The sequence below is a fragment of the Petaurus breviceps genome, unplaced genomic scaffold (genome assembly GCF_028583685.1).
Source record: "Petaurus breviceps papuanus isolate PSGF00001 unplaced genomic scaffold, PetGlider_PUasm1.0 64, whole genome shotgun sequence".
Classification (NCBI taxonomy): Eukaryota; Metazoa; Chordata; class Mammalia; order Diprotodontia; family Petauridae; genus Petaurus; species Petaurus breviceps.
In genome coordinates, this window is record NW_027186428.1 from 368,070 (window position 1) to 395,590 (window position 27,521).

Here is a 27,521-nt window from a genome sequence, read left to right on the forward strand (position 1 = left end):
TGTCAACATATTAAAAAAATTATACACTATAACCAGGTTGAATTTATATCATAAATGCAGGAATGGCTCAGTAGGAAAACTATCAACATAGTTTAGTCTATCAATATAGGCCATAATAACAACAAAAGCAATAAATTTTGATTATGACATATACAGAAAAAGCTTTTAGCAAAACAGAACACTTTTTGTTAAAAACTAAAAAGCATAATAAAGAAAACTTTCCTTAATAAATAGTATCTATTTAAAGCCAAGAACATAAGCATTATAAATAAGAGATAAATCCTAGAGACCTGTCCAGTAAAATCAAGGGTAAAGCAAATATGTCGAGTATTGCCACTATTATTTTATATAATGCTAAAAATGCTAGCTACAGCAATAAGACAAAAAACAGAAAGTGGAGGAATTGGCAAAAGAGAAATAAAATAATGATTTTATTTACTGCAGATGATATAATGTTCTACTTAGACTTAGGATTTGACAAAAAAAATTCACTCAAATATTTAAAGCCTTTTGTAAATCAGCAGGGCATAAAATTGGGTTTCAATAAGCATGTCACAACGTATACCAAAGTAAGCCAAAAATGGAAATATATCTAGAAAATCATCACATCAAAAATTAGAGGACCAGGGAAAGAAATCCTTTTTAACAACTGTGGATAGGGATAAGTTTTTGATCAAATATATAGGGTAGAGAAAATCAAAAGAAATTAAGAAAAACAACAGTTTTCATATTACAGAACTAAAAAAATCTCTGAACAAATGAAATCAATTTATTTAAAATTTGAAGTAAAGAAAATAGCAGAATAAGGCAGGAATTTGCCTGAACTCTCCAACATTAATCTCCAAAGAACTATAACACCTCAAAATGAATTCTGAAGCAGCAGAACCAAGAAAAATATGGGGTGAAAATAATTTTCCAGCCCAAGACAACTTAGAAGTTAGGCAGAAAAGGTGTGTCTCACAATAGAGTGTTGGATCAGTGGAATACGTTAGGTACACAAGACATAGTAGTCAATGACTTCTACTGTTTGATAAACCCAAAGACCCCAGCTTCGGATAAGAACTCACTATTTGACAAAAACTGCTGGGAAAACTAGAAAATAGTATGGCAGAAAGTGGGCATAGACCACCACCTTACACAATATGCCAAAATAAAGTTCAAATGAGTACACGACTTAGATATGAAGGCTGATGCTATAAGTAAATTAGGAGAGCAAAGAATACTTTACCTGTCAGATTTATGGAGAATGGAAGAATTTATGACCAAACAAGAGATAGAGAACATTATGAAATAAAAATAGATAATTGTGATTATATTAAATTGAAAAGTTCTGCACAAAGCCAATGCAATCAATATTAGGAGGGAAGCAGAAAATTGGGAATTTTTATAACCAGTGTCTCTGATAAAGAGTCTCATTTCTAAAATATACAGAGAACTGAGTAAAATTTATAAGAATACAAGTCATTGCCCAATTGAAAAATGGTCAAAGGATATGAACAGGCAGTTTTCAGGGGAAGAAATTAAAGCTATCTATAGTTATATGAAAAAATGCTCTAAACCACTATTGATTAGAGAAATGCAAATCAGAACAACTCTGAGGTACCATATAACACCTATCAGATTGACTAACATGACAAAACAGGAAAATTATAAATGTTGGAGAAGATATGGGAAAATTGGAATACTAATGCATTGTTGGTGGAGTTGTGAACTGATCCAACCATTCTGGAGAGCGATTTGGAACTATGCCCAAAGGGCTATAAAACTGTGCATATCCTTTGACCCAGCAATACTATTTCTAGGGCTGTATCCCAAAGAAATCATTAAAATGGGAGAAGGACCCACAAGTACAAAAATATTTATAGCAGCATTGTGGTGGCAAAGAATTGGAAATTGAAGGGATGGCCATCAATTGTGGAATAGCTGAACAAGTCATGGCATATGAATGTAATGGAATACTATTGTGCTATAAAAAATGATGAGCAGACAGACTTCAGAAAAACCTGGAAAGTCTTATATATATGAACTTGTGTTAAGTGAGGTGAGCAGAGCCAAGAGAACACTACATAGTAATAGATACATTGTGCAATGACAGAATTTGATGGGCTTAGCTCTTCTCAGTGATGCAAGGACCTAAAATCAACTCCAAAAGACTCATGATGGAAAATTCCATCCACATGGAGTGAAATATGGAGCCCTGAGTGCAGACTGAAGCATACTATTTGCTCTCTTTTTTGTTTTTTCTTTCTCATGTTTCTTCCCATTCATTCAAATTCTACTATACAACATGACTAATAGGAAAATATGTTTAATAAAAAGGTATATGTAGAGCCTATATCAGATTCCATGCCATCATGGGGTGGGGGAAGGAAGAGGGAGGCAGAAAAAATTAAACTTATAGAAAGTGGGGCAGCTAGGTGGTATGGTAAATAGGATACTGGTCCTGGACTCAGGAGGAGGTAAGTTCAAATCCAGCCTCAGACACTTGACACTTATTAGCTGTGTGACCTTGGGCAAGTCACTTAACCCCAACTGCCTTGCCTTTTCCCTCTCCCCAAAAAAAGAAGGGAATGTTGAAAACTAAATTAATTAAATAAAATTAAAACTAATTAATTTTTTTAAAAAGAAAGGTGTGTCTCACACTGACAAAAAGGGAACACTATCCAGTGGAGCCAGTGTCCATACAAGCCAGCAGCAGGCTGTCCCATAGTCCCAGTGTAGCAGGTCAGCTGCCAAACCCCACGGTCCCAAAACAGCAGGCCAGTCACCAGACCCTGAAGTCAAAGCATAGCAGGCCAGCAGAGAAGTTCTGGGGATAAGGCATAGCAGGTCAGTCAGTTGAGAGGCCTCACAGTCTGCATACTGCATAGCAGGCCAGCCACCAGATGCTGTGGGCCCAGGCCTCCAAATAAGAAGCTTGGGACAGTACCCCCTCCACCCCAGGAGCAGAGCCCAACTTGAAAGTCATCAAAGAGACTGGAAAATGAGCAACAAACAAAAAAGGATCTAATCCTAAGTTAGATACTAAGTGCGATAAAGTTACTATGGTGCCAAGGAAGATCAAAACACAAACTCAGTGTCAAAACACCTACATCTAAAACCTCAAAGAAAAATATAATGGTTCCAGGTTCAAAAATAACTCCTGGAGGGGCGACTAGGTGGCACAGTAAGAGCGCTGGCCCTGGAGTCGGGAGGACCTGGGATCACTTCCGGCCACAAATACTTAACACCCACACAAAAAAAAACTGGCTGTGTACCTTAGGCAAGTTACTTAACCCCAATTGCTTTTGGAAAATAAATAAATAAAAGTGCTCAAATAGGATTTTAAAAACCAAATAAGAGAAGTAGAAGAAAAATTGTGAAAAGAAATGAGAATGATGCAAGAAAATCATGAGAGGAGTCAACAGTTTGGTAAAAAGAAGCACAAAAAAATGGGGGGAAATGTACAGAAATTCACTGAAGAAAACAACTCCCTAAAAAGTATTAATGACTAAATGGAAAAAGAGGTACAAAAACTAACTGAAGAAAATAATTCCTTAAAAATCAGCATTGGGCAAGTGGAAGTTAGTAACTCCAATAGACATTAAGAATCAATCAAACAGGAAGTCAAGATGGCGGAGTAGAAGCAGGACCTCCCCGCAGCTCTGGCTCCCACCTTCCCAAATCCATGTAAAACGGGACTCTGAACAAACTTTGGAGCTGCAGAACCCACAAAATGACACAGAGGAGATAACCTCCCGCTGAGGACAGCCCGGCAGGCCGGCAGGAATCAGCCAGTGCAGTGCTCTGGGAGCCGAGCCCAACCAATGGCTGGAGGGACTCCAGCTCACCAGCAGCTGTGGAGGTCCAGAATTATTAACACATAGATGCTAAGGACAAAGTGAGAGGTCAATGCAGTGTGGGCTTTGGAACCCAGTAGTTGGGATTGCTTTGGCTTTGGAGGAGAAGCTGCTGAGGGCTGTAGTGCAGCCACGTGGCAGCTTCAGCTCCTGGAATACAGAGTGTAGGGGGACCAAGCGACCAGTATCTGAGGGGTAATCACTCTTGCTTTACCCTGCTTGGATCTGGATTTCGGTCTAGGGTGAAGGTCCTGGGGTGTGTGACCATCTTGCCAGAGCATGTGAAGGCTTCAGAGAGGGCACCCAACTAATACCTCCAGCAGCTGAGAAAACCCCAGTGTCTGGGACGAAAGCTCCCATCTGGTGGCAGAGTCCTACTTTGGCAAAAAGCCCAGGGGTCAAGTGACTGAGTGGCGACATGACCAGGCAAAGGAAACAAAGCAGACAGAAGAATCCAACGTTAGACTCCTATTTTGGGGACAAAAAGGATCAAAGCATGGAACAGGAGGAAGACAGTGAAGTCAGAACTCCTGCACCAAAAGCTTCAAAGAAAAATACGAGCTGGTTACAGGCCATAGAGGACCTTAAGAAGCAGATAAAGGGGTGGCCAGGTAGCACAGCGAGTAAGAGCACCAGCCCCAGTGTTGAGATGACCTGGAGATCGAATCCAGGCACAGATACTTAGCACCCACCCAGAAACACCTGGCCATGTAACCTTGAGCAAGTTACTTAACACCTATTGCTTTAAAAAAAAAAAAAGAAGGAGATAAGAGAAGTGGAGGTAAAATTGGGAAGAGAAATGAGAACAATGCAAGAAAATTACAAAATGAGAGTCAACAGCCCGACTGAGGAAAATAACACCTTAAAAAACAGACTAACTCAAATGGTAAAAGAGGCTCAAAAAGGCAATGAGGAGAAGAAAGCCTTAAAAAACAGAATTTGCCAGATGGAAAAAGAACCTCAAAAGCTCAATGAGGAGAATCATTGCTTCAGAATTAGATTGGAGCAAATGGAAGCTAATGACTTTATGAGAAATCAAGATGCTGTTAAACAGATCCAAACAAATGAAAGAATAGAAGGCAATGTGAAATATCTCATTGGAAAAACCACTGACCTGGAAAATAGATCCAGGAGAGATAATTTAAAAATTATTGGACTACCTGAAAGCCATGATCAAAGTAAGAACCTAGAAATAATCCTTCAGGAAGTTCTTAAAGAAAACTTCCCTGATGTTTTAGAATCAGAGGGCAAAATAGAGGTTGAAAGAACCCACCAATCACCTCCTGAAAAAGATCCCAAAAAGAAAACTCCTAGGAATATTATAGCCAGGTTCTGGAATTCCCAGATTAAGGAGAGAATATTACAAGCAGCCAGGAAGAAACAATTTGAATATTGTGGAAACACAATCAGGATAACACAGGATCTGGCAGCTTCTACACTGAGGGATCGAAGGGCTTGGAATACGATATTCCGGAGAGCAGAGGAGCTGGTATTAAATCCAAGAATCACCTACCCAGCAAAACTGAGTATCATGTTTCAAGGGAAAATATGGTCATTCAGTGGAATAGAGGTCTTTCAAGCATTCTTGATGAAAAAACCAGAGTTGAATAGAAAATTTGACATTCAGATACAAGAAGCAAGAGAAGCATGAGAAGGTAAACAGGGAAAAGAAATCATAAGGAACTTATCAAAGCTGAACTATTAATATTCCTACATGGAAAAACAATAATTGTAACTAATGAAACTTTGGTCAGTATGAAAATAGTTGAAGGGAATAGAAATATATATTTATTTATTTATGAGGGTATATGGGCATATGAATACATATGTAAATGTGTGTATATATGTTTACAGGTATACACAGATAGAGGGCACAGGACCAATTTAACAGGAAGGGATGATACTTAAAAGGTGAAATTAAGAGGGCAGAGAGGAATATAATGAGAGGAGATGGGGAGAGACAGAACGGGGTAAACTGTCTCATATAGAAGAGGCAAGGGAAAATGGGCACAATGGAGGGGAAGAAAAGGAAAGCAAAAGGGAATGGGTCAACCTTATTCTGACTGAATTTGGATCAGGGAGGGAATGAAATACACACTAAATAGAGTATCTCATCCTACAGGAGAGTAGGGGGGAAGGGGATGAGAGGGGGGATGATGGAAGGGAGGGAAGGCTGGGGGGGAGGGAAGTTGGAAGCACCCACTTTTGAAAAGGGAGGGGATGAAAGTAGAGAATAGAACAAGTGGGAGGTGGGATAGGAGGGAGGGAAATATAGTCAGTCTTTTACAATATATCTACTATGTTAATATTTTGTATTAAGCTACACATGTACAACCTATACTGAACTGCTTATCTTCCCAGGAAGGGTGGGTGACAAGGGAGGAAGGGAATGAATCTGGAATTCAAAGTTTTGAAATCAAATGTTTAAAAAAAAATATATATATATATATATATACACATATATATACACACACACTATTATTAATACTGTTTTGCATGTAATTGGGAAATAAGATATACAGGCACTGGGGTATAGAGATCCACCATGCCCTACTGGAAAAGTCAAAGGGGGTATAGGAGAAGATATGGGAAAGAGCAGATTGGAGGAGGGGCCATCCTGTCAGACTGCTATTTTGGGGCGGTGGTAGGGGAAAAACGGGGAGAAAATTTGTAACTCAAAATCTGGTGGAAATGAATGATGTAAATCAGAAGTCAATAAAGCATTTGGAAAAAAAGAATCAATCAAACAAAATAAAAAGAATGAAAAAAATGAAGAAAATATAAAATATCTCACTGGAAAAGTGACTGACCTAGAAAATGGATCCAGGAGAGATGATTTAAGAATTAGTGGAATACCTGAAAGCCATGAACAAAAAAAGAGCCTGGGCATCATATTTCTTTTTTTTAAGTAAATTTATTTATTTTTAGTTTTCAATATTCACTTCCATAAGTTTTAAATTTTCTCCTCTTCCCTCCCCAAGACAGCATGCAATCTGATATAGGCTCTACATATACATTCCTATTAAACCTATTTTTATATTAGTGGTTGTATAGAAGAATTAGAATGAATGGGAAGAACCATGAGAAAAAAAAATAAGAAAATAGTCTGCTTTGCTCTGCATTCAGACTCCATAGTTCTTTCTCTGGATATGGATGGCATTTTCCATCATGAACTGGACATCACATTTCAAGAAACTGTTAAGGAAAACTTCCCTAATATCTCAGAAACCTAGCGTAAAATAGAAGTTGAAAGAATCTACCAATCACTTCCTGAAAAGATACCTATATGAAAACTCTCAGGAATATGACAGCCAAATTGCAGAACTCTAAGATCAAGGAGAAAATACTGCAAGCAGCCAGAAAGAAACAATTCAAGTATCATGGAGTCACAGTCATAGTTACACAGGATTTTGTAGCTTCTACATAATAAGATTAGAAGGCTTAGAATATGGTATTCTGAAAGACAAAGTAGCCAACATTACAACCAGGACTCATCAACCCATTGAAACTGAGTATAATCCTTCAGGGGGAAAACAGACATTCGATGAAATGGAGAACTTTCAAGCATTCCTAATAAAAATAAGAGCTGAACAGAAAATGTGATTTTCAAATACAAGACTTTAGAAAAGATAAAAAAGTAAACAGTAAAGAGAAAACACAAGTGATTCAATAAGATTAAAAAGTTTACATCTAGGGGCAGCTAGGTGGTGCAGTGAATAAAGCACCGGCCCTGGAGTCGGGAGGACCTGAGTTCAAATGTGGCCTCAGACACTTGACACACTTACTAGCCGTGTGACTTTGGGCAAGTCACTTAACCCCAATTGCCCTCCAAAAAGAAAAAAAAAATTTACATCTCTACCCAAGAAGATGACATTTGTAACTCTTAAGAATTTTATCACTACTAAGACAATTAGGAATTTACAGTGAGGACATATATATAAGTTGATTTTGATGGGATGAGATAAAAAAAATCAGAATAAGAGGTGAGAAAGAAGATTGCACTGGGAGAAGAGATAAGGAAAAGATAAAATAGGGTAAATTATCTCACATGAAGAGGTATGAAAGACCTATTAAAGTTGAGGGAAAGATAGGAGGGTGGGCATCACTTGACCTTACTCTACTGAGAATTGGCTTAAAGCAGGAATAACATACACAGTCAGTTGGGTATAAAAATCTTTTTTATGCTACAGGGAAGTAGGGATGATAGAAGGAAGGTGGTGGTCAGAAGCAAAACACTGTTGAGGAGGGACAGGGTGAAAAGAGAGAGAAAAGGATAAATGGGAAAAATAAAATGGAGAGAAATACATAGTAATCATAACTCTTAATATGAATAGGATGAACTCACCCATAAAACAAAAACAGATAGCAAAATGGATTAAAAAACAGAATCCAACATTATGCTGTTTACAAAAAACACATCTGAAGCAGATACAACACATGGAATAAAGGTAAAAGGTTGGAGAAGAATCTATTATGCTTCAGCCTAAGTAAAAAATTGCAAGGGTAGCAATCATGATCTCAGAAAAGCAAAAGCAAAAGCAAAAAAAGATCTAACTGAAAGATAAGCAAGGAAAATACATCTTACTAAAAGGTACCGTAATGAAAAATGCTATCAGCAGACAGTACTGATGGGAGTCTGGATATAGATCGAAGCATACTTTTTTTTTTACTTTATTTTTTCTTGGGTTATTTTGCTGTTTTCCTTTACAACATGACTAATATGGAAATATGTACTGCATGACTATACATGTATAACCTATATCAAATTGTTTGCTTTCTCAATGAGGGGGTGGGGTTGTAGGGAGAAAATTTGGAACTCAGCTTCAAAAATGAATGATGAAAGTTGCTTTTACATGTAATTGGGGAAAAATAAAATAGTAAATAGAGAAAAGTATAAAAGGTACCACAGATAATGAAGTAAAATAAATACTAAACATATATGTACTAAAATGGTATAAGCATCCAAGTTTTTAAAGAAGTTAAATGAGTTACAGGAAGAAATAGGGAATAAAACTATACTAGTGTGGGGCCTTAACTTTCCCCTCTCAGAACTATATAAATATAATCAAAATGCAAACAAGAAAGAAGTTAAGGAGTTAAATAGAATTACATAAAACTAGATAGGATAGACCTCTGGAGAAACCTTGAATGGGAATAGAAAGAAATATGTATTTTCTCAGTGTTGCTGAGAAAATACTACATGGAACATACACAAAAATTCACCATATATTAGGGCACAAAACTTCACAACCAAATGCAGAAAAGCAGAAAAATGGATTTTTTAATGCATCTTTTCATAATAATGCAAAAAAATTACATTCAATAAAGTGGTGTGGAAATGTAGATTAAAAGTGAATTTTAAACTAAACAATCTAATCCTAAAGAATGACACTGCATTGCAAGAAATTATTAAGGAAAATCGCCCTGAAGTTTTAGAATGAGAGGATAAAATAGAAAGAGAAAAAAAATCCATTGATTACCACCTGAAAGATATTCCAAGATGAAAATTCACAGGAGCCTCATACCAAAGTTTGCTCCCAGATCAAAGAGAAAACACGACAAGTAACTAAAAAAATTTAATTACTGTGGAGCTACAGTCAAGATAACACAGATTTAGCAGCTTCTACATTAAAGGGCCAAAGGACAGAACAATATATTCCAAAGAACAAAGGATCTGCGTAAGAATAACTTACCCACCAAAGCTATGCATGCTATCCTAAATGGCTGGGGGGGAGGGGGGAGAAGGAGGGGGAAGACATTTAATGAACCAAAGGACTTTCAGGCATCTTTGAAGAAAAGACCAGAACTGAATAGAAAATCTGACCTACCAGAGTCAGGAGCAACAAAAGAAGGCAAACAATAAAGACCAATTATAAAGAACTTAATAAGGTAAAAAGTCTTTACTTTTTACATGGGAAAACATTATTTGTAACTCTTAAGAATGTTATTGGGGCAGCCAGGTCACGCAGTGAGTAAGAGCACCATCCCCGGTGTCAAGAGACCCAGGATCAGTTCTGGCCTCAGATACTTGGCACCCCACAAAATAACTGGCCATGTAACCTTGAGCAAGTTACTTAACCCCAATTGCTTAAAAAAAAAAATGTTATCATTACTTGGGTAGTTTGAAAGAGTATACATAGATAGAAGAATTGGGGTTGAGTTGAGTCTGATGGGAGGATCCTAAAAAATAAAATTGGGTAGGGAGAGGTAAAATGGAGCAATTATTTCATACAAATGAGGCACAAATGGAAGAAATGTTACAGTAGAGGCATAAGGTGGCAGAGGACTAATAATGCTAGAACCTTATTCTTATCAGAACAGGGTTAAAAAGAGAATAACATATATCTAGAAGGGTATAAAAGTCTTCTTAACTTATAAAGAAATAGGGAAGTAAGAAGATAGATCAAGAAATAGAGTAAGGAGAGGGGATAAGGGAGGGACTCTTAAGAAGGGTGAGCAAATTAAGGAATAGGAGAGTAAGGGGAAAAGTTAAGGGACAGATTCTTAGAAGGGATGCAGTTTAGGGAAGCAGTTGTTACAAGTTAATTAGACATTTGAGGGGGGATAGTAAAAAGAGAAGGGGAGAAGGATTAAAAAGTGATGAAAAATAGGATGGAGGGAAATGCACAATTAGTGATTATAACTTTGAATGTGAATGGGATGAACTTACCCATAAAACAGAAACAGATGGCAGAATGGATTAAAAAATCAGAATCTAACAATATGTTATTTACAAGAAATACACTTTAAAAAGAGAGATAGGGGCAGCGAGTAAGAGCACCAGCCCCAGTGTCAGGATGACCTGGGGATCGAATCTGGGCTCAGATACTTAGCACCACACCCAGAAATAACTGGCCATGTAACCTTGGGCAAGTTACTTAACCCCAACTGCTTTAAAAAAAAAAAATGAGAGATAGACACAGAGTAAAAAATAAAGGGTTGGAAGAGAATTTATTAAGCTTCATCTTATACAAAAAAGCAGGGGTAGCAATTATGATCTCAGACAAGGTTAAAGCTAAAATAAATTTAATTAAGAGACAAACACAAAACTACATTATGATAAGAAGTACCATATGTAGCCAAGATTAGAAGGAAAGCAGAAAACTGGAGGTAAATAATTTTATAGACAGTTTCTCAGATAAAAGTCTCACATCTCAAATATATAGAAGACTTTGTCAAATGTATAAGACTATAAGTCATTCCTATATTGATAAGTGGTCAAAGGATCTGAACAAGCAATTTTTTAATGAAAAAATCAAAACTATATAATAGGCATATGAAAAATGTTCCAAATCATTATTGATTAGAGAAATGCAAATTAAAACAACTTTAAGATGCCATCAACATACAAAACAACATTAAGATACTTATCAGACTGGCTAAATTGATAGAAAGGAAAAATGACAAATATTGGGCAGGATGTGGAAAAATTGGGACACTAATACACTGCTTGATAGAATTGTAAACTGAATCAACCATTCTGTAGAACAATCTGGAATTATGCCCCAAAAGTTATAAAACTATATGCCCTCTGATCCAGCAATACCACTAGGTCTGTTTCCCAAGGTGATCAGGGAAAAAGGAAAAGAATCTACATGTTCTAAAATAATTATAGCAGTTCTCTTTGTGATGGCAAAGAGCTGGAAATTGATGGATGCCCATCAATTGAGGAATGATTAAACAAGTTGTGGTATATGATTGTGATGGAATACTACTATGCTGTAAGAAATGACAAGTTGGTTGATTTTAGAAAAACATGGAAAGGCTTGCATGAAATAATAAGTGAAATAAGTAGAACCAAGAGAACACTGAATACAGTGATACCAATATTGTTCAATGAGTAACCGTGAACAACCAAGTTATTCAGAGTACTATAAATACTCAAATCAACTATAAAGGACCTATGAAGGAAGCTGCTATCCACCTTCAAAGAACTGATAAATAGATGTATGCACAGTTCACTTTTACATATATTTGTACATCTGTGTCAAATGGTGACCTTCGCTAGTGTGGGGTGAGGAGGGAGGAAGGAATACAGTTCAAAACTTAATATGTAACAAAAATAAATAAAATTCAATTAAAAAAACTGCTGGGTCCTCAATTTTTAATCATTATTACTACCTTTTAGTAAAAGATAACCCAGCTTAAATTTCACAAGAGCAAATGTACACCTTGCATTTTGAAACAGGTGCTATGTGTTCAGGCAGTATTTTCACATAATGATATCTCTCAGGAAGAAACAAAAACTAACCTAAACTAGTAATATATTATCTTTTACAGACTATATGGTGTGCTCAAGGACTCTGCCTAAAAACCCTGGACTTTACATCCCTGTAGAGAAAGTCTCTCCTTATACGGAATTTTTCTCACACAGGGATACTGTCTAAAGTAGTTCCTGGTTCCTTAAAAACACATTAGCATAATCGGCCCGACAAGAACAAGATAATCAATAGAAAATATTAGCTCATGTTTCTATAGCACTTCAAGTTTTACACAGCACTTTCCTCATAAATAACCTTTGTAAGGCAGGCAATATAAATATAATTCTCCTCATTTTGCAGATGAAGAAACTGGGTTCAGAGGTTAAGTGACCCACCCTCAGACATACATTGAGTATCAGAGTTGGAATATGAACAGAGGTCATTCTGATCTTCCAAAGCCTTGCACTCTTTATATACTAAAGTTTCAAATATTTTACTATGTGGTTTAATGGTATTACTGGAAGGGAGAGGAATGTTAATCAGCGTTGCCATGTGTGGGACATGCCTGTACTGGTTTAATGACCTAATCAGCATAAAACCCAAGATCTAAGCCTGTAATTCTGGTTACTTAGTCCTTCATTACTACGTCTATTCATTGTTCAAACACCTATAACTCTTACATCCATGATCTCTTGCCTTATTCCATCAGCACATACTTTACTCTGGTCTTGGATGGAGAAAGGGCCCTCCTCCCTGACGAGGCAAACCCCTCTACAGCCTCTCAGTACAACACTCCCAGCTTCTCTAGGAAATTGCTCAGATTATCATCCCCATTTCCTTATGCTCTATCTCTCTGTATCTACTGGCTCCTTCCTTACTCTCTGCAAACATATTCATATCTCCCCCACCCTTTAAAACCCCTCACTTGATCCAACCAACCCCACTAGCTATCATCCCTTGAGAAAACTATACCTAGTAGATGTCTCTGCCTCCTCCCCTCTGTTGTCTAGCTCATTATGGAACAGAAACACCGCTACCCAAAGCCACCATCACTCTCTGAGCTGCTATAGCTAATATTCCCCTTGATTGTCTGCAGCATCTGACAATGTCAATCACCTCCCTGGAGACACTCTCAGCTCTCTAGGCTTTCATCCTAGTTCTCCTCCTGTCTGTCTGACTCCTCGGTCTACTTTACTGGCTCTTCACCCAGGTCACGCCTCCTAACCATGGATGTCCCCCAGGGCTCTCTGTCTGTGACCACTTTCTCTTCTCACTCTATCCAGGGCTCAACCCCTTTTTGTATGTCAGGAACCCCTTTAAGCAGTCTGTTGAGGCATGTGCAACTGTCCACAGAATGTTTTTAAATGCATAAAACACATAGGATTACAAAGAAAACCAATTATGTTAAAATATAGCTATCAAAATACTTTTAAAGACAATTTCAAGGACCCCAAGTTAAGAATTCCTACTCTATGGGGCGGCTAGGTGGTGCAGTGAATAGAGCACCCACCCTGGAGTCAGGAAGACCTGAGTTCAAATCTGGCCTCAGACATTTAACACTTATTAGCCGTGTGACCTTGAGCAAGTCACTTAACCCCAAATGCCCAGCCCTCCCCCCTCCAAAAAGCAAAAAAAAAAAAAAAGAATCCCTACTCTATACTAATTTATTGGATCACCTTACCGGCTCCCTTATCTAATCAAAAGCTACTGGCTTTCCAAACTGTGACCTCCAATCCTCTGACCCCTTAATTCACTCCCATACCATCACACTGCACTAGTTATACTCTTCTCCTTACACTATCTTAGTAAAAAAATAAAAAAAACTCTTAGTAAACAACTCACTATCCCGTTCATCACAGAAACTCTTCCAAGCCTTTTCATCCTTCCATGAGTCTCCCATGGTTCCCACCACTTCCTACTCTTTAAGCTGAGATCCTTATCTCATATTTTACTGAAAAAAAAAATCAGGAATTTGCCAAGAGTTCCCTCTTCCTCATCTCATATTGCTTAGGTCACAAACCTGCTAACCCCGAGTGTTCCACAAGGCTCTGTCCTGGACCTTCTTCTCTTCTTCCTCTATAATATTATACTCGGTAATCACATCAGTTCCCATAGATTCCGTTATCATCTCTGTGCTGATGATTCCCCAATCTACTTATTGAGTCATAAGCTCAACATGTCCAAAACTAAACTCATTCTCTTTCATCCCAAACCTTTCTACTTCCAAACTTCTTTATTACTGCTGAGGGTACCACCATCCTTCCAGTCCCCCAGGCTTGGAAACTAGGTGTCATCCTCAACTCCTTATTATCTCTCACCTCTATATAATCCAATTTATTGGTAAGTCCTGTCAACATCATCTTTGCAACATATCTTGAATACACACATCCTTTTATACTATTATTATTATATTTGCAACATATCTTGAATACACACATCCTTTTATACTATTATTATAATTATACCTAATACAGGCACTGCTATTTAGTCTCTCCCTACTCCAATTCATCCCCCATTCAGCCAACAAAGTGATTTTCCTAAAGTGCTATTTTGATTATGTCAAACATACCTATACCGTGCTTCCTACTGCCTCCAGGATCAAATATAAAATCTTCCATTTAGCACTCAAAGTCCTTCATAAGCTGCCCCCTCCCATTACCTTTTCAGTCTTACTGTGACTTATACCTCCCACTCTACACTTCCACATAATCTTCACTTCTGTGTCACTGGTCTCCTTCCTCTTCCTCAAACAAGAATTTCAACTCTCAGCTATGGGCATTTTCATATGGTCATCCTGATTGCCTGGAATTCTCTTCCCTCCTCATCTCAGTTTCCTTGCTCCCTGGCTTCCTCCAAGTCTGGCTAAAATCCCACCTTCTACAGGTATGCATCTTAATTCTAGTGCCTTACCTCTGTTGATTACTTCCGGTTTATCCTGCATTTCAATTGCACATGGTTGTTTGGAAGTTGTCTCCTCCATTAGACTGAGCGCTCCCTGAGAGCAGGGGACTAACTTTTACCTCTCTTGGTATCCTATCACTTAACACAGTACCTGGCATATAGGAGGCACTTAATAACATTATTAAATGATTGACTGATCTCTATGCAGATCACTCCCAGATCAAGTGAGATAATATTTGTAAAGCACTTTGTAAACCATGAAGCTTTATGTAAATGGCTGCTAATTATTACTAACCATCAATACTATGGTACTGGCTTAAAACAAAGAGTTGATTAGTGAGACAAATTAGATAAAAATAACACAAAGAAACAAAAGGGCCTAGTAGATTAGTGTTTCATAAACGCAAAGATCTCACTTATTGGGGTAAAGATTCACTATTAGACAAAAATTTCTGGGAAGCAGTCTGACAGAAATTAGGTTTGGCCTCACTTTGTACAAATGTCTATACAAAATCCAGTTCAAGATGTCTAACTCTTAAAGAGCTGGATACTTTTGAGTTTGGAGGTGAGCAAAGAGATTAGGGCTAGACATATTAGGGGAAGCTAGGTGGCACAGTAGATAGAGCACCAGGCCTGGAGTCAGGAAGACATGAATTCAAATCTAGCCTCAGATATTCACTAGCTATGTAACCCTGAGCAAGCCACTTAACCCAGTCTGCCTCAGTTTCCTTATCTTTAACATGAGCTACAGAAGGAAATGGCAAACCACTCCAGTATCTCTGCCAAGAAAAGCTCAAAGCGGGGTCAGACACAACTAAAACAAGTGAATAGCAACAACATAGTTCCAAGAATCATCTACATAGAGATAATGGATTCCATGGGAGCTGATGAGATCATCAAGTGAAATAACATAGAGGAAGAAGAAAAGAGAGACCAGGACAGAACAGAGGCTTAATAAAAACCCACAGTGGGCGGGGCTGACCTGGATGAAGACTGAGCAAGAGAAACTGAGAAGGAGCAATTTTGCATGTAGGAGGAGAACCAGGACAGAGTAGTGTCATGAAAATCTAGTGAGAAGAGAATGTCAAAGAGAGGAGGGTGATCAACTGGGTCAAAGGCCAAGGAGGATGAGGACTGAGAAAAGGCAACCTAGGAAACGAATGATCATTTTGAAGAATGTGGTTATAGTAAAAAGCAGCAAGATGCAGAGGAAGGATTATCAAGCTTTTAAGTCAGGAGACCTAAGTTTCAGTCCTCTACTATTCTACAAGCTCTACTACATGCAAATTGTGTGACACTGAATAGGTCACACATGCTGAGGTTTAGTTTCCTTTAACTTGAGATATACACATACTCTTGCCTCTAGGAGCCAAAAAGCAATCCGTTCATTACCTACCTCATAGGGTTGTTGTGGAGAACGTGCTTTGTAAATACAAAGTACTAAAAAATTATGAGCTACTCATTACATTAATAACAGGACCTATGGTAACCAGGCTCCCTAAATTGCTTATACTAATTTTTGTGTTAGGGATAGGAACCTATACAAAGAGTAAACTTGAATCAGTAAGGCAAGACTGAGAATTCCCAGCATGAGTCAGTTATAAATGAGCGAGGACAAGAAAGCTAGGGTTGAACTTTAGAGTCTTGAACAATGTGACTCATTGTCAGGTCACCACCAATCAGTTCTGTAGGTTTGGGAGTCAGGTTAGGGTAGGCTAGCCAAGAACCAGGACCTAAAATCACAGACTTTCAGAGCTAGAAAGGGGCTCAGAGTAGACCTAGTCTAACCCCAAGCATTTTCTCTACGGCATCCCCAACAAACAACCTCTGCTTGAAATATCTCCAATGAGGACAGTTGAATTCTATGAGTCAACCAATTCCATGTTAGAGATTTCTGATCGTAAGGGAGTTGGAGGACGAGATAAAAGGAAGGAGGGATTCCAAAAGCAGGAATCAGCTGCAAAAGGCAAGAAACCAGGCAAACACAAATATGTAGGTAACACAATTACAATTCTGTTTGGAGCTAAATGTGGAAGAAATATTACATAAAAGAACAATAATCTGAAAATTGAAAGTTTTTCAGTGAAATGGGATTACAACAAAGATCTTCTCAGACATCCAAACACAGAAAGGTATATTTAACATTTTAAGAAAGGATACTGTTACACTGTCAGGTTTCTAAAAAACTTGGAAAAACTCAAAATTCTTACCAAAGTAATTGCTATTCTCCTACCCTTTGGAATTTCATCCTTTTCTTCTCCCCCTTACCAACTAAAACCTTTCAAGGCTCAAGTTCAAGTTCCCTGTTCCTCTAGGAAACCTTCTCCAACCACGGTAACTCACAATGATCTCTCCCTCCTCTGAACTTCTATGGTATTCATAGCTAGAACCACAAGGTCTAGCAATAAGAATCATGTTAGGGCTCGAAGGGTCAAAAGTGCTCTTTCCTCTACATCACAAGTGCAAGTGTCCACCATTTGACATTTTTTAGTTTTGTAGCATTTATATTATTAACATGTTAAGGGTGAGAACAAAATCTTACACTTTCTTCATATTCCTCAAAATTCCTGCACATTATTAAGCACATTACTAGATACTTTAGTTATTCAGTGACTGTTCCCCTATTTCATTATTAATTGATCTTGTAACTTCCAACATATCCAATAATCTAAGAGGCTGGTAAACAAGCACAAATGAATAACTATTCTTAGTAAAATAGCAAGGATTGGCTCAAGTTACAATATGACAGCAGCATCATCATCAATAAGCATACATGGGGGTAGACACAAGATGGTGGAGTAAAAGCAGGAACTTGCTTAAGCTCCCGCTCCAACCACCTCCAATACTTGTAAAATATGACTCTAAACAAATTTTAGAACTGCAGAACCCACAAAGTAACAGAGAAAAACAAATCTCCCACTTAAGGCAGCCCAGCAGGCCAAGAATAAAGGTCTATTGCACCAGGCTGGAGGCTGAGGAGTCCCGTGTGAGCTGCACTGGCCCAGATCCGGGGTGGCCCTGACCAGCAGAACGGACTACCTAGAGCAGACGTCAGGTGAGTGAATCACTGGCAGCTGTGGTAGTTCCAGGCTTCTCAACCCATAGATACCAAAGAGAAAGTAAAAGGTCAGTAGGAAATTCTGTTGGAACTGGGTGAGAGAAGAGTGTGGTCCTGCCCCTGGGGTGAGAGGTGGCAGAGGTGGTGCATGGGTGCCTCCAGAGTTCCTGGCATGCAAATTGTAAGGGGGACCAAGCAGCCATTCAGAGGGCAATTGCTCTTCCTTTAACCTGCTTGGAACTGGGTCACTGTCTTGGGTGGTGGTCCTGGGATGAGGAATGCCAATGTGCCAGAGCCTGTGAAGGCTGTAGAGAGGGTGCCCTCCTCATACCTCTGACAACATTTGCAAAAACCCCAGCAATTTGGAACACAACTCTTTCCACTTTGGAAGCAGAGTTCCACCATGACAAAGAGCCAAAGAGCTCAAAAGTCAAGTAATTGGCTGGCAGGATGAGCAAGCAGGGGAAGTACAATCAGACCATAGAATCCTTTCCTGGGAACAAAAAGGATCAAAACATGGAACCAGAAGAAGTCAATGAAGTCAAAACTCCTGCATCAAAAGCTTCCAAGAAAAATATGAATTGGTTACAGGCCATGGAGGAGCTCAAGAAGAATTTTGAAAATCAAGAGAAGTGGAGGAAAAATTGGGAACAGAAATGAGAATGATGCAAGAAAATCATGAAAAGTGAGTCAATAGCCTGCTAAAGGATACCCCAAAAAATACTGAAAAAAATAACATCTTAAAAAATAGACTAACTCAAATGGCAGAAGATGCCCAAAAAGCCAAAAAGGAGAAGAATGCCTTAAAAAGTCGAACTGGCCAGATGGAAAAGGAATTTCAAAAACTCACTGAAGAGAATAATTCCTTCAAAATTAAAATGGAGCAAATGGAAGCTAATGATTTTATGAGAAATCAAGATACTACAAAACGGATCCAAATAAATGAAAAAATTGAAGGCAATGTGAAATATTTCATTGGAAAAACCACTGACCTGGAAAATAGATCCAGGAGAGATCATTTAAAAATTATTGGTCTACCTGAAAGCCATGATCAAACAAAGAACCCAGAAATCATCCTTCAAGAAATTCTCAAGGAATATTGCCCTGATATTCTAGAACCAGAGGGCAAAATAGAAATTGAAAGAATTCACCAATTACCTCTTGAAAAAGATCCCAAAAAGAAAACTTCTAGGAACATCATATCCAAATTCCGGAGTTCCTAGGTCAAGGAGAAAATATTACAAGCTGTCAGGAAGAAACAATTTTGAGTACTGTGGAAACACAATCAGAATAACACAAGATCTAGCAGCTTCTACATTAAGGGACCAGAGGGCTTAGAATATGATATTCTGGAGGTCAAAGGAGCTAGGATTAAAACCAAGAATCACCTACCCAGCAAAACTGAGTATAATGCTTCAGGGGAAAATATGGTGATTCAATGAAATAGAGGACTTTCAAGTATTCTTTATGAAAAACCAGAGCTGAACAGAAAATTTGACTTTCAAATACAAGAAGCAAGAGAAATATGAGAAGGTAAACAGGAATAAAGAAATCATAAGCAACTTATTAAAGTTAATGTACATTCCTACATGGAAAAATGACCATTGTAACTCATGAGACTTTTCTCAGTATGAGGATAGTTGAAGGGAATATATGTGTGTGTGTGTGTACATACATATGTATGGATGTATAGGAGAGTGTATGTGTGTATAAATACATATGTGAGTGTGTGTATATGTGTATACATGTATACATAGACAGAGGGCACAGCATCAGTTGAATAGGAAGGGATGATATCTAAAAAAATTAAGAGGTGAGAGAGGAATATATTGGGAGAAGGAAAAAGGGAGAGACAGACTAGGGTAAATTATCTCATATAAAAGAGGCAAGAGAAAATTGTTACAATGGAGAGGAAGAGCAGGAAGGTGAAAGGGAATGGGTCAACCTCACTCTCACTGAATTTGGCTTAAGGAGGGAATAATATACATACCTGGGTATCTTACCCTATAGGAAAGTAGGGGGAAATGGGATAAGAAGGGGGATGATAGAAGGGAGGGTAGATTGGGAGGGAGGGTAGTTAGAAGCAAACACTTTTGAAAAGGGACAAGGTCAAAGTAGAAAATAGAATAAGTAGGGGGCGGGATAGGATAGAGGGAAATATAGTTAGTGTTTCACAATATAACTACCATGGAAACGTTTTGCGTAACTACACATGTACAACCTATATTGAATTGCTTGTCTTCCCAGTGGGGAAGGGTGAGGAGGCCAGAGGGGAAAGAATCTGGAAATCAAAGTTTTAAAAACAAATGTTAAAAAAAAATTGTTGCAAACTACCTGCTCTCTTTATCTTGTTTGGTTTTGTTTCCTCTTTCCCATTGTTCATTCCATTGGTTTCAATCCTTCTTTACAACCTGACTAATGTCTAATGTGAAAGTATTTGCAGATCCTATACTTGATCGCATGCCGCCATGGGTGGAGGGGTGGGGAAAGAGTAGAAAATTTGAAACTCAAGGGATTATGGAACTGAATCTTGTAAACTAAAAGTGAACAAACAAATTAATAGACAAAAAAAATGTTTTTTACATGCAACTGGGAAATCAGATGTACAGGCACTAGGATACAGAAATCCATCTTCCCCTACTAGAAAGTTGGGGGGGGGGATGGGAGAGGATATAAGAGAGAGCAGATTGGGGGAAGGTGTATTCAGTAGGCTTGCTATCTTGGAGGTAGAGGGTAGGGGAAAAATTTGTGACTCAAAATCTTGTGGAAATGAATGTTGCAAACTAAAAATAAATAAATAAAAGATTAATTTTTTTTAATTAAAAAAAATAAGTGTACATGAATGCCTATTTTGTGTCAGTTATAAAAAGAAGTATTAGGCATAGTTCCTGCCTTAGAAGTACTTGCAATCTAGTTAGGGGCATAAATGATAGATACATAGATAGATAGATAGATAGACAGGTAGATAAATATTTATCATAATGTGAGGTCATGTATCCTATCAATGACTAGCAGAGTCAGTAGTGCTATAAGGAATTCAGAGAAAGAAATAATCACCAAGGGCTGAGGTAGTCAAAGAAAGGCTTCATGGAGGAGATAACACTTGAAGGAGGAGCCAGACTTCAACAAGCAGAGAGGATGACTGTCAAATCATGAAATTCTCCATTTTCTACAGTCTGTCTAGATCAGGCCTATACAACCTGCACACCAAAGAATTTCATGTGACCTGCAAAAAATGAAGAGGATGTTTTTCCTCTACATTTTTGAAGGCCTCCCAAAATCCTTTCACAAGCACAGGCTATACAGGCCAGGTCTAGATGAAGAGAGATGTTTCTTATTAAATTTCTCAAAATAGACACATTCCCTTATCTTTGGGAGTTAAAAATTTTTAATTCAAAATTAAATTGCTTTAAATATTTGTGTATATATTATCACAGAAATTCTCCCCTGCACCTAAATTTTGAGAATTAACTATTAAATGTGCATGCTTCAGAAAAATGTAGGCTATCAATAAGCAAGTTTAACAGTAAAAAGATATTACAAAGTAAATTAATAAAACAGTGTTTTTAAACTGATTGTGTATGCTTTGTCAAATTATACATTAGACATAAATGCACAAAAATATTCTAAATCATATATAACATATGTGACATGTTTAAATGTAATGTACTATACCACCTCATTTTTCTGACACTTTTAAGGAACAAGGTGTCCCACATAAATGGACTTTCAGATAAACGGGGCTTACACCTTTAAGCATAAAACATTTTAGAATTTTAAATGAAAATCTTCTTAAGTCTTTTACCCTGCTTCACTACCATCTTAGAGTATGTTGAACATAATGTAATCTTTCTTTATAATCATTACCATAAATATTACTGTATTTTACCATAATACAGTGGTACTCTCAGAGGCAACTGAGTTATATAAGATGATATGAACCTTATGTTAAATGGTTCTAGACTGCTGTGCCTTTTAAGTTCATTTGTTAAAGTCTTACTATTAGGCAGTCAGTTGTCAATTCCTGTGCCTGTGCCTGGCTCTAGGCATACTCTCCCATTCCTGGTTCTAATCTGCCCAAAAAATAGATAACCAAACTTGTTAAAATTAGAGTAAATATACTCTGAAGAAGGGTCTGAGAAGCTCAGCTAGGACATCATGGGCTTATTAACATCTGTTTTGGATCCTCTAATGTTTTATCTGCTTCTTTTCAGTTTGAAATCATAGTCATAGCATCTCAAGTTGCTGAATAAGAAATCTCCAGTGAGTAAGTACAATGTACTACACTATGCATTAGTTATTGCTACCATTCCAAAATAATGATTTTCAAAAATTAAAGCATTTCGACATATGTAAATAGGTCTAACAACTCTACATTTTAAAATAGGTCTTTAGATTGGCTTTCAAGTTAGTCAACGTACCTTGTATTAGCTCATAAATATTCATGTCCATAAGTTCACATATTAGTGCAAGAGAACCAGTTTTTCTGTCACTGAAGAAAAAAGCATTTTTTATTCTGTTTTCTCCTCATCAGGAAGTATAATCAAATCTTCATTTCTAAATATAGTTTGTAAACATAAGGCACTCCTACACATCATACAAAGACAACAGCTTAGTGGTTAAAAGGGAGAGTTTTATTTATATCAATATTTATAAACAGACAAAATTAAGTGGAAATAATAGTAAGAATTTAGTTCAAGGGGCAGCCAGGTAGCACAGCGAGTAAGAGCACCAGCCCCAGTGTCAGGATACATGGGGATCGAATCCGGGCTCAGACACTTAGCACCCACCCAGAAACACCTGGCCATGTAACCTTGAACAAGTTACTTAACCCCAATTGCTTTAAAAAAAAAAAAAAGAATTTAGTTCAAGGCAGAATTCTAAGTCTTTTTTAATATAAATAACAAGGACACCTAATAGGCAGATAGCTAGGCTCTGCTTTGCAAAAAAAAAGAGTCAACGAGATGCAGAATGAAGAAAAAATTCCAACAGGAGGGTGTAATGCGAATGTAAATTTTAAAGATCTTCCCTGCCCCTAGGCTAAAGTGCACCAGAAGCCTGGGGTGGAGGCTTGTTTTTCAGTAGATACTTTTTGATTGGCCAGTGGGTCAATAAGGTTGTTACATTCTCTGAGCCAGGAGAAGGCTATATAAGCCCTGATGTGTAGCTTTGTTTTGGGACTCACTTTGAGAAGTGTTCTGTGATTTGATCTGAATTTTGGGAAGCCGTTGTTGAGAGTCCCCCGGCTTTGAAAAACCCAGAATGTGGAAACCCAGATGTTGACTGGGTATGGATGTAATGGTTGGACAGTTTGGAAATCTTCTACTTGATGTTTCTGTCTTGATAATTATGCCTGTATACTTTGAGGTTCGGGGTGCTGACCTTTTCTCCTGAACAAGGTAAACGATATATGTCTGACTGATTAAAGTAAGCTTGTTAACCCATTTTGAGTTGCTTTCCTTTAACAAAGCAGATCCAAGAACCTGTGGTAGCTGCAAACCCTGAGGACGCTTGGGGTGCTTGCCGCTACAGAGGGGTCTAAGTGAGGAAAACAAAAGAAATTTTAAAAAACCATTCCAATTCAAAACACTAGCTCTTGGACAGCATGAGGTGAATAAAGCACTGGACTTGTAACTGAAAAAATCTGGGTTCAAGTGCCCCAGCTCTGCCACTGTCTGACTGTGTGACCATACTGGTTGTCAGTACCCCTCTCTGAACCTTAGCTCCTCTACTGGTCAAATGTTTTACTACCTCTGCCTGCCTGCCTTCCCACCCCACAGGGCAAGGAAGGCACCTGCCTGGTGAACTCTTAGGCACTAGGTAAATATAAAGTGTATACATGGAGAGAAGAGCTTTACTATGGCTTAGCTATCAAAACTTACCTATAAAACTACTTTGAGAAATGAGAAAAGAATGGAATCATGAGTCAGCCACAGCAAAATTACGAGGAAGACAACTATTCAGCACATGCCTGGCTTCATCTTAATTCCAATTCTCCTTGAAGTGGAAGGACAGAGATACTCAAATAATTTTTTCTGAATCACCCCAAACCCACTTTGGAGACATGTGAGCTTCAAAAATAAAAATTTTTAAGGATCCTTGAGAGTGGTCCATTGTCAATCTAGGGAAAATGAAACTGATTTACTTAAAGTAGTTAATGATAGCCACTAATTTGGTGGTGAGTTTTCTGTTGAGTTTTAAGCATCAAGATTTTGGTGCTTAGTTGGAGCCAGGCCTCTGAATTTAGGACTCTACTTTCTACCAATATATTTATTGAAGTAGTTCACAGAAAATTAAAGCCAGAATCCTTGAAGCCACAATTCTGTATATAGCTGCCTATACAGTTCCATTTGGACCTATCAGACTAGGAATCTCACAGTTAAAAAACTGGCTCCTAAGGAGATGTTATATACTGCATGTTTGGCTACAAGGTAAACTTTAAAACAATCACCTAATAATTGGAATGGAGGAAAACTTCCTCTGAAATTAAAAGACTTTGTTGGGAAAAGTTATTAGATACCATTAACACATTAAACAAATGGCATAAAGGAAATGCCTTTGAAATAGGTTTACAATGTTTTCCTACTAAGTCATCAATGAACTACTAGATTGTAAACTACATGACTTCAGGGAATATGTCTTAATTTGTCTTTGTATTACCACCTCCAGGGCTGAGCAGTGTTTCTGCACACAGCTGGCTCTCAATATATGTTGCATGACTAAATAAATGTATAAATTCAAATTTCAAAACATGTTCCTTAGTGCCAAAGTCATTCACTGACTTTCTACCACTGACCTATTTATTTATTTTTATATAATCTAGTTATCTCCCTTAGAGTTTTTTTTTTTAATATGTTCTCCTCATGAAATGAATTCCAGGTCTGAAGTCAGAAATCTTGTGTGCTCATTAAACATCCAAATAAAATGGAGTTTAAGCAAAAAGACATGATTGTTTTTCTGAGCAGCCAAAAAAAATTTAAAATCTTGACATAAACTTTATTGTATGTTAAAGAAAGATTAAATCACAAGCATCAAAATGTAGAAAACTTAAAAAAAACAATTATACTTACAAGACAACTTCATGTAACGTAAGAATATTTGGGTGTGGATTCAGACGCCTCAGTGCTTGTATTTCTCGTAGATTATTCACTTGCTCAATGCTATGTTACAGGTAAAAAAAACACTACAATTTAAAACTTATATTTGTTTTTTAAACAATATAATTTAACATACAGGATCACAACTGTAAAAGAAAAGACAGCTACTTCTGGCACAAAAACTATATTCTAAATTCTGTTATAACAGTTATGGTTAAAGAATGGCTAAATGCACTGATTTTCACTGTCAACCTCTGAAAATCAAGGCTTGTGTAGCTTTGGATAGACACTAAGTTTGTCCTTGGTTACACTGCCAGAAGAATTTTCTGGTCTTTTGTTTTGCACAAATGAGATAAAGAGAAAAAGATAGAAAAAGACAGAGACAGAGACACTTCCTGAGGATCAATTCTTTGGTCTGTTTTAGAATTATCTAACATTTTGTTTAAACCTTGACACTGAACATCATAATAAATTAAAGTTATTTAACAGCTATTTACATCAAAATTAATTTTGATGCATAAAATATCATAAAACTTTTAAAATATCAGTCTCTGTAAACCCTCATCAGAATTCTTTGTCATTTCTCATTTTCTGTTGGTATCTACTTTATCCTTCTGGTTCTGTTTTGCTTTGAATTATTTCATAAAGCCTGTTTCAGATTTCCTCACAGTCCTCATACTTGTTTGCTTTAATATTGTAATTTTTCCATTACATCAATATAATAATTAATATAACCATTCCTCCATCTAGTTTATTTGCCCTTTTTTGCATTTGCATGTAACACTGCTCTGAAAATCTTCAAGCAACTATTCTGTTTTTATTAGCCCTTTTCAACAATGGAATTACTCAATTACACACTTATATTTCTAACATTTGTTGCATACTACAAGACTTATCCAAAAACAATCTCTTAAATCTATAATCCCCCAAATTTTCTATTCCATTAGCAATGGATGAATCTCTTTCTCCACAACCAAATAAACATTCCATTTCATTGCTTTTATTTATTTCTGCCAACTGTTTTAATTTGCATTTCTTACTATTAGTGATGTTGAGCATTTTTCCAAGTAATTATTAACAATGTGCTTCCTCCTTTGAAAACTTATCTATTTCTCTCCTGTGACAATTTATACACTGTGAACTGGGAATTACCACTTTGGTTTCTTTTTCTTATCCATTCTGCACATTTTTTCATTTCACTACAGTATTTAATCATTCCATTTTTAGTTATAAAGGTTATGTTTGTTAGGCTCCACTTCTTTTGTTATATGACCTTGACGTTAGTACTCAGATGTTCTTCCTACAGACTCTCCCCAACACTCAGCCTCATTTACCTGCCTTATCCTAAGTTCTTTTGAATTTACTAAAGTTGTTCATTTCTCTTTCTTTCACTCTCAATTCCTTACCCTCCTTCACCCCACATAACTGATCAGTTACAAATCTTATCAATTCTACCTCTACAACATTTATCACATTTATTCCTTTGTCTCTAAGAACACAGCCTCCACCCTAGTTCCAGCCTCCATCACATCATGGTTGGAGTATTGCAGTAGCCTGCTGGTTGGTCTCCCTACCACAGGGGATCTTCCTAAAGTGCAGGTCTGACCATATCAATCCCCTACCCTTCTATGCAGTAAGTTTTTAGATCTCCCTATCACCTCCAGGATCAAATATAAAATCCTCTATTTGGCATTCAAAGCCCTTCATTACTTCCTCCACTCCTTTCTAGTCATCTTATACCTTATTCCCCACAAAGTGCTCTTAGATCAAGTGACACTGACCTCTTTGCTGTTTCTTGAACAAGACACTCTATATTGCAACTGGGCATTTTCCCCTGGCTATCCCAAATGCCTGGAATGCTCTCCCTCCTCATCTCAGATTCCTGGCTTCCCTGGATTCCTTTAAGTCCAGCTAAAAAGCCCATCTTCTGCAGGAAGCCTCAACATTAGTCCTTCTCTTTGTTATTTCCAATTTTTTGTGTATGTAGTTTGTTTGTACATAGATAGTTGTTTACACGTTATCCTCCCTAATTAGACTGTGAATTCCTTGAGAGCAGGAATGTCTGCATAAGTGCCTGGAAAACAGCAGGTGCTGAATATATGTTTACTAGAAGATTAACTGACCTCTCACTTATACTATCTCAACAACCTCTTAACTAGTATCTTGCCTCACCAGCTTCCACTCAGCTGCAAATGTTATATTTCTAAAGCACAGATCTGATCATGCCCTCAAACAGCTCAAATGACTTCCTAGTACTCCTAAAATCAAATATAAACTTCTTACTGTGACATTTAAAACTGCTTACAAACTAGCCCCAACACACTGTCAAGCCCTTCATGCATGCTATAATCCCCCCAAACTAGCCTTCTTGTTCTTCACATATGATATTCCATCTCTCTCTCGTCTCCTTGCCTTTTCCCTGACT

The 27,521-nt window shown here is 37.5% G+C and overlaps 1 protein-coding gene across 8 annotated transcripts in view; it reads right to left on the reverse strand.

Moving 5' to 3' along the window:
• Positions 1 to 27,521, reverse strand: part of MOK (MOK protein kinase) — a 91,374-nt gene that overhangs the window by 37,683 nt on the left and 26,170 nt on the right. Inside the window, exons 1-3 of one of the 8 annotated variants that reach the window (XM_069103732.1) lie at positions 25,070 to 25,186; positions 22,421 to 22,491; positions 19,158 to 19,218 (exon numbers count right to left, since the gene is read on the reverse strand). The exons of 1 other annotated variant lie outside the window; for it this stretch is intronic. In XM_069103732.1, the coding sequence (XP_068959833.1) occupies positions 19,158 to 19,200 (43 nt within the window). In that variant the 5' untranslated portion in view covers positions 19,201 to 19,218; positions 22,421 to 22,491; positions 25,070 to 25,186. Of the gene's footprint in view, positions 1 to 19,157; positions 19,219 to 22,420; positions 22,587 to 25,069; positions 25,192 to 27,521 lie in introns of those variants that run through there. 6 more of the 8 variants (XM_069103730.1, XM_069103731.1, XM_069103736.1 and 3 more) reach the window with 6 other exon arrangements.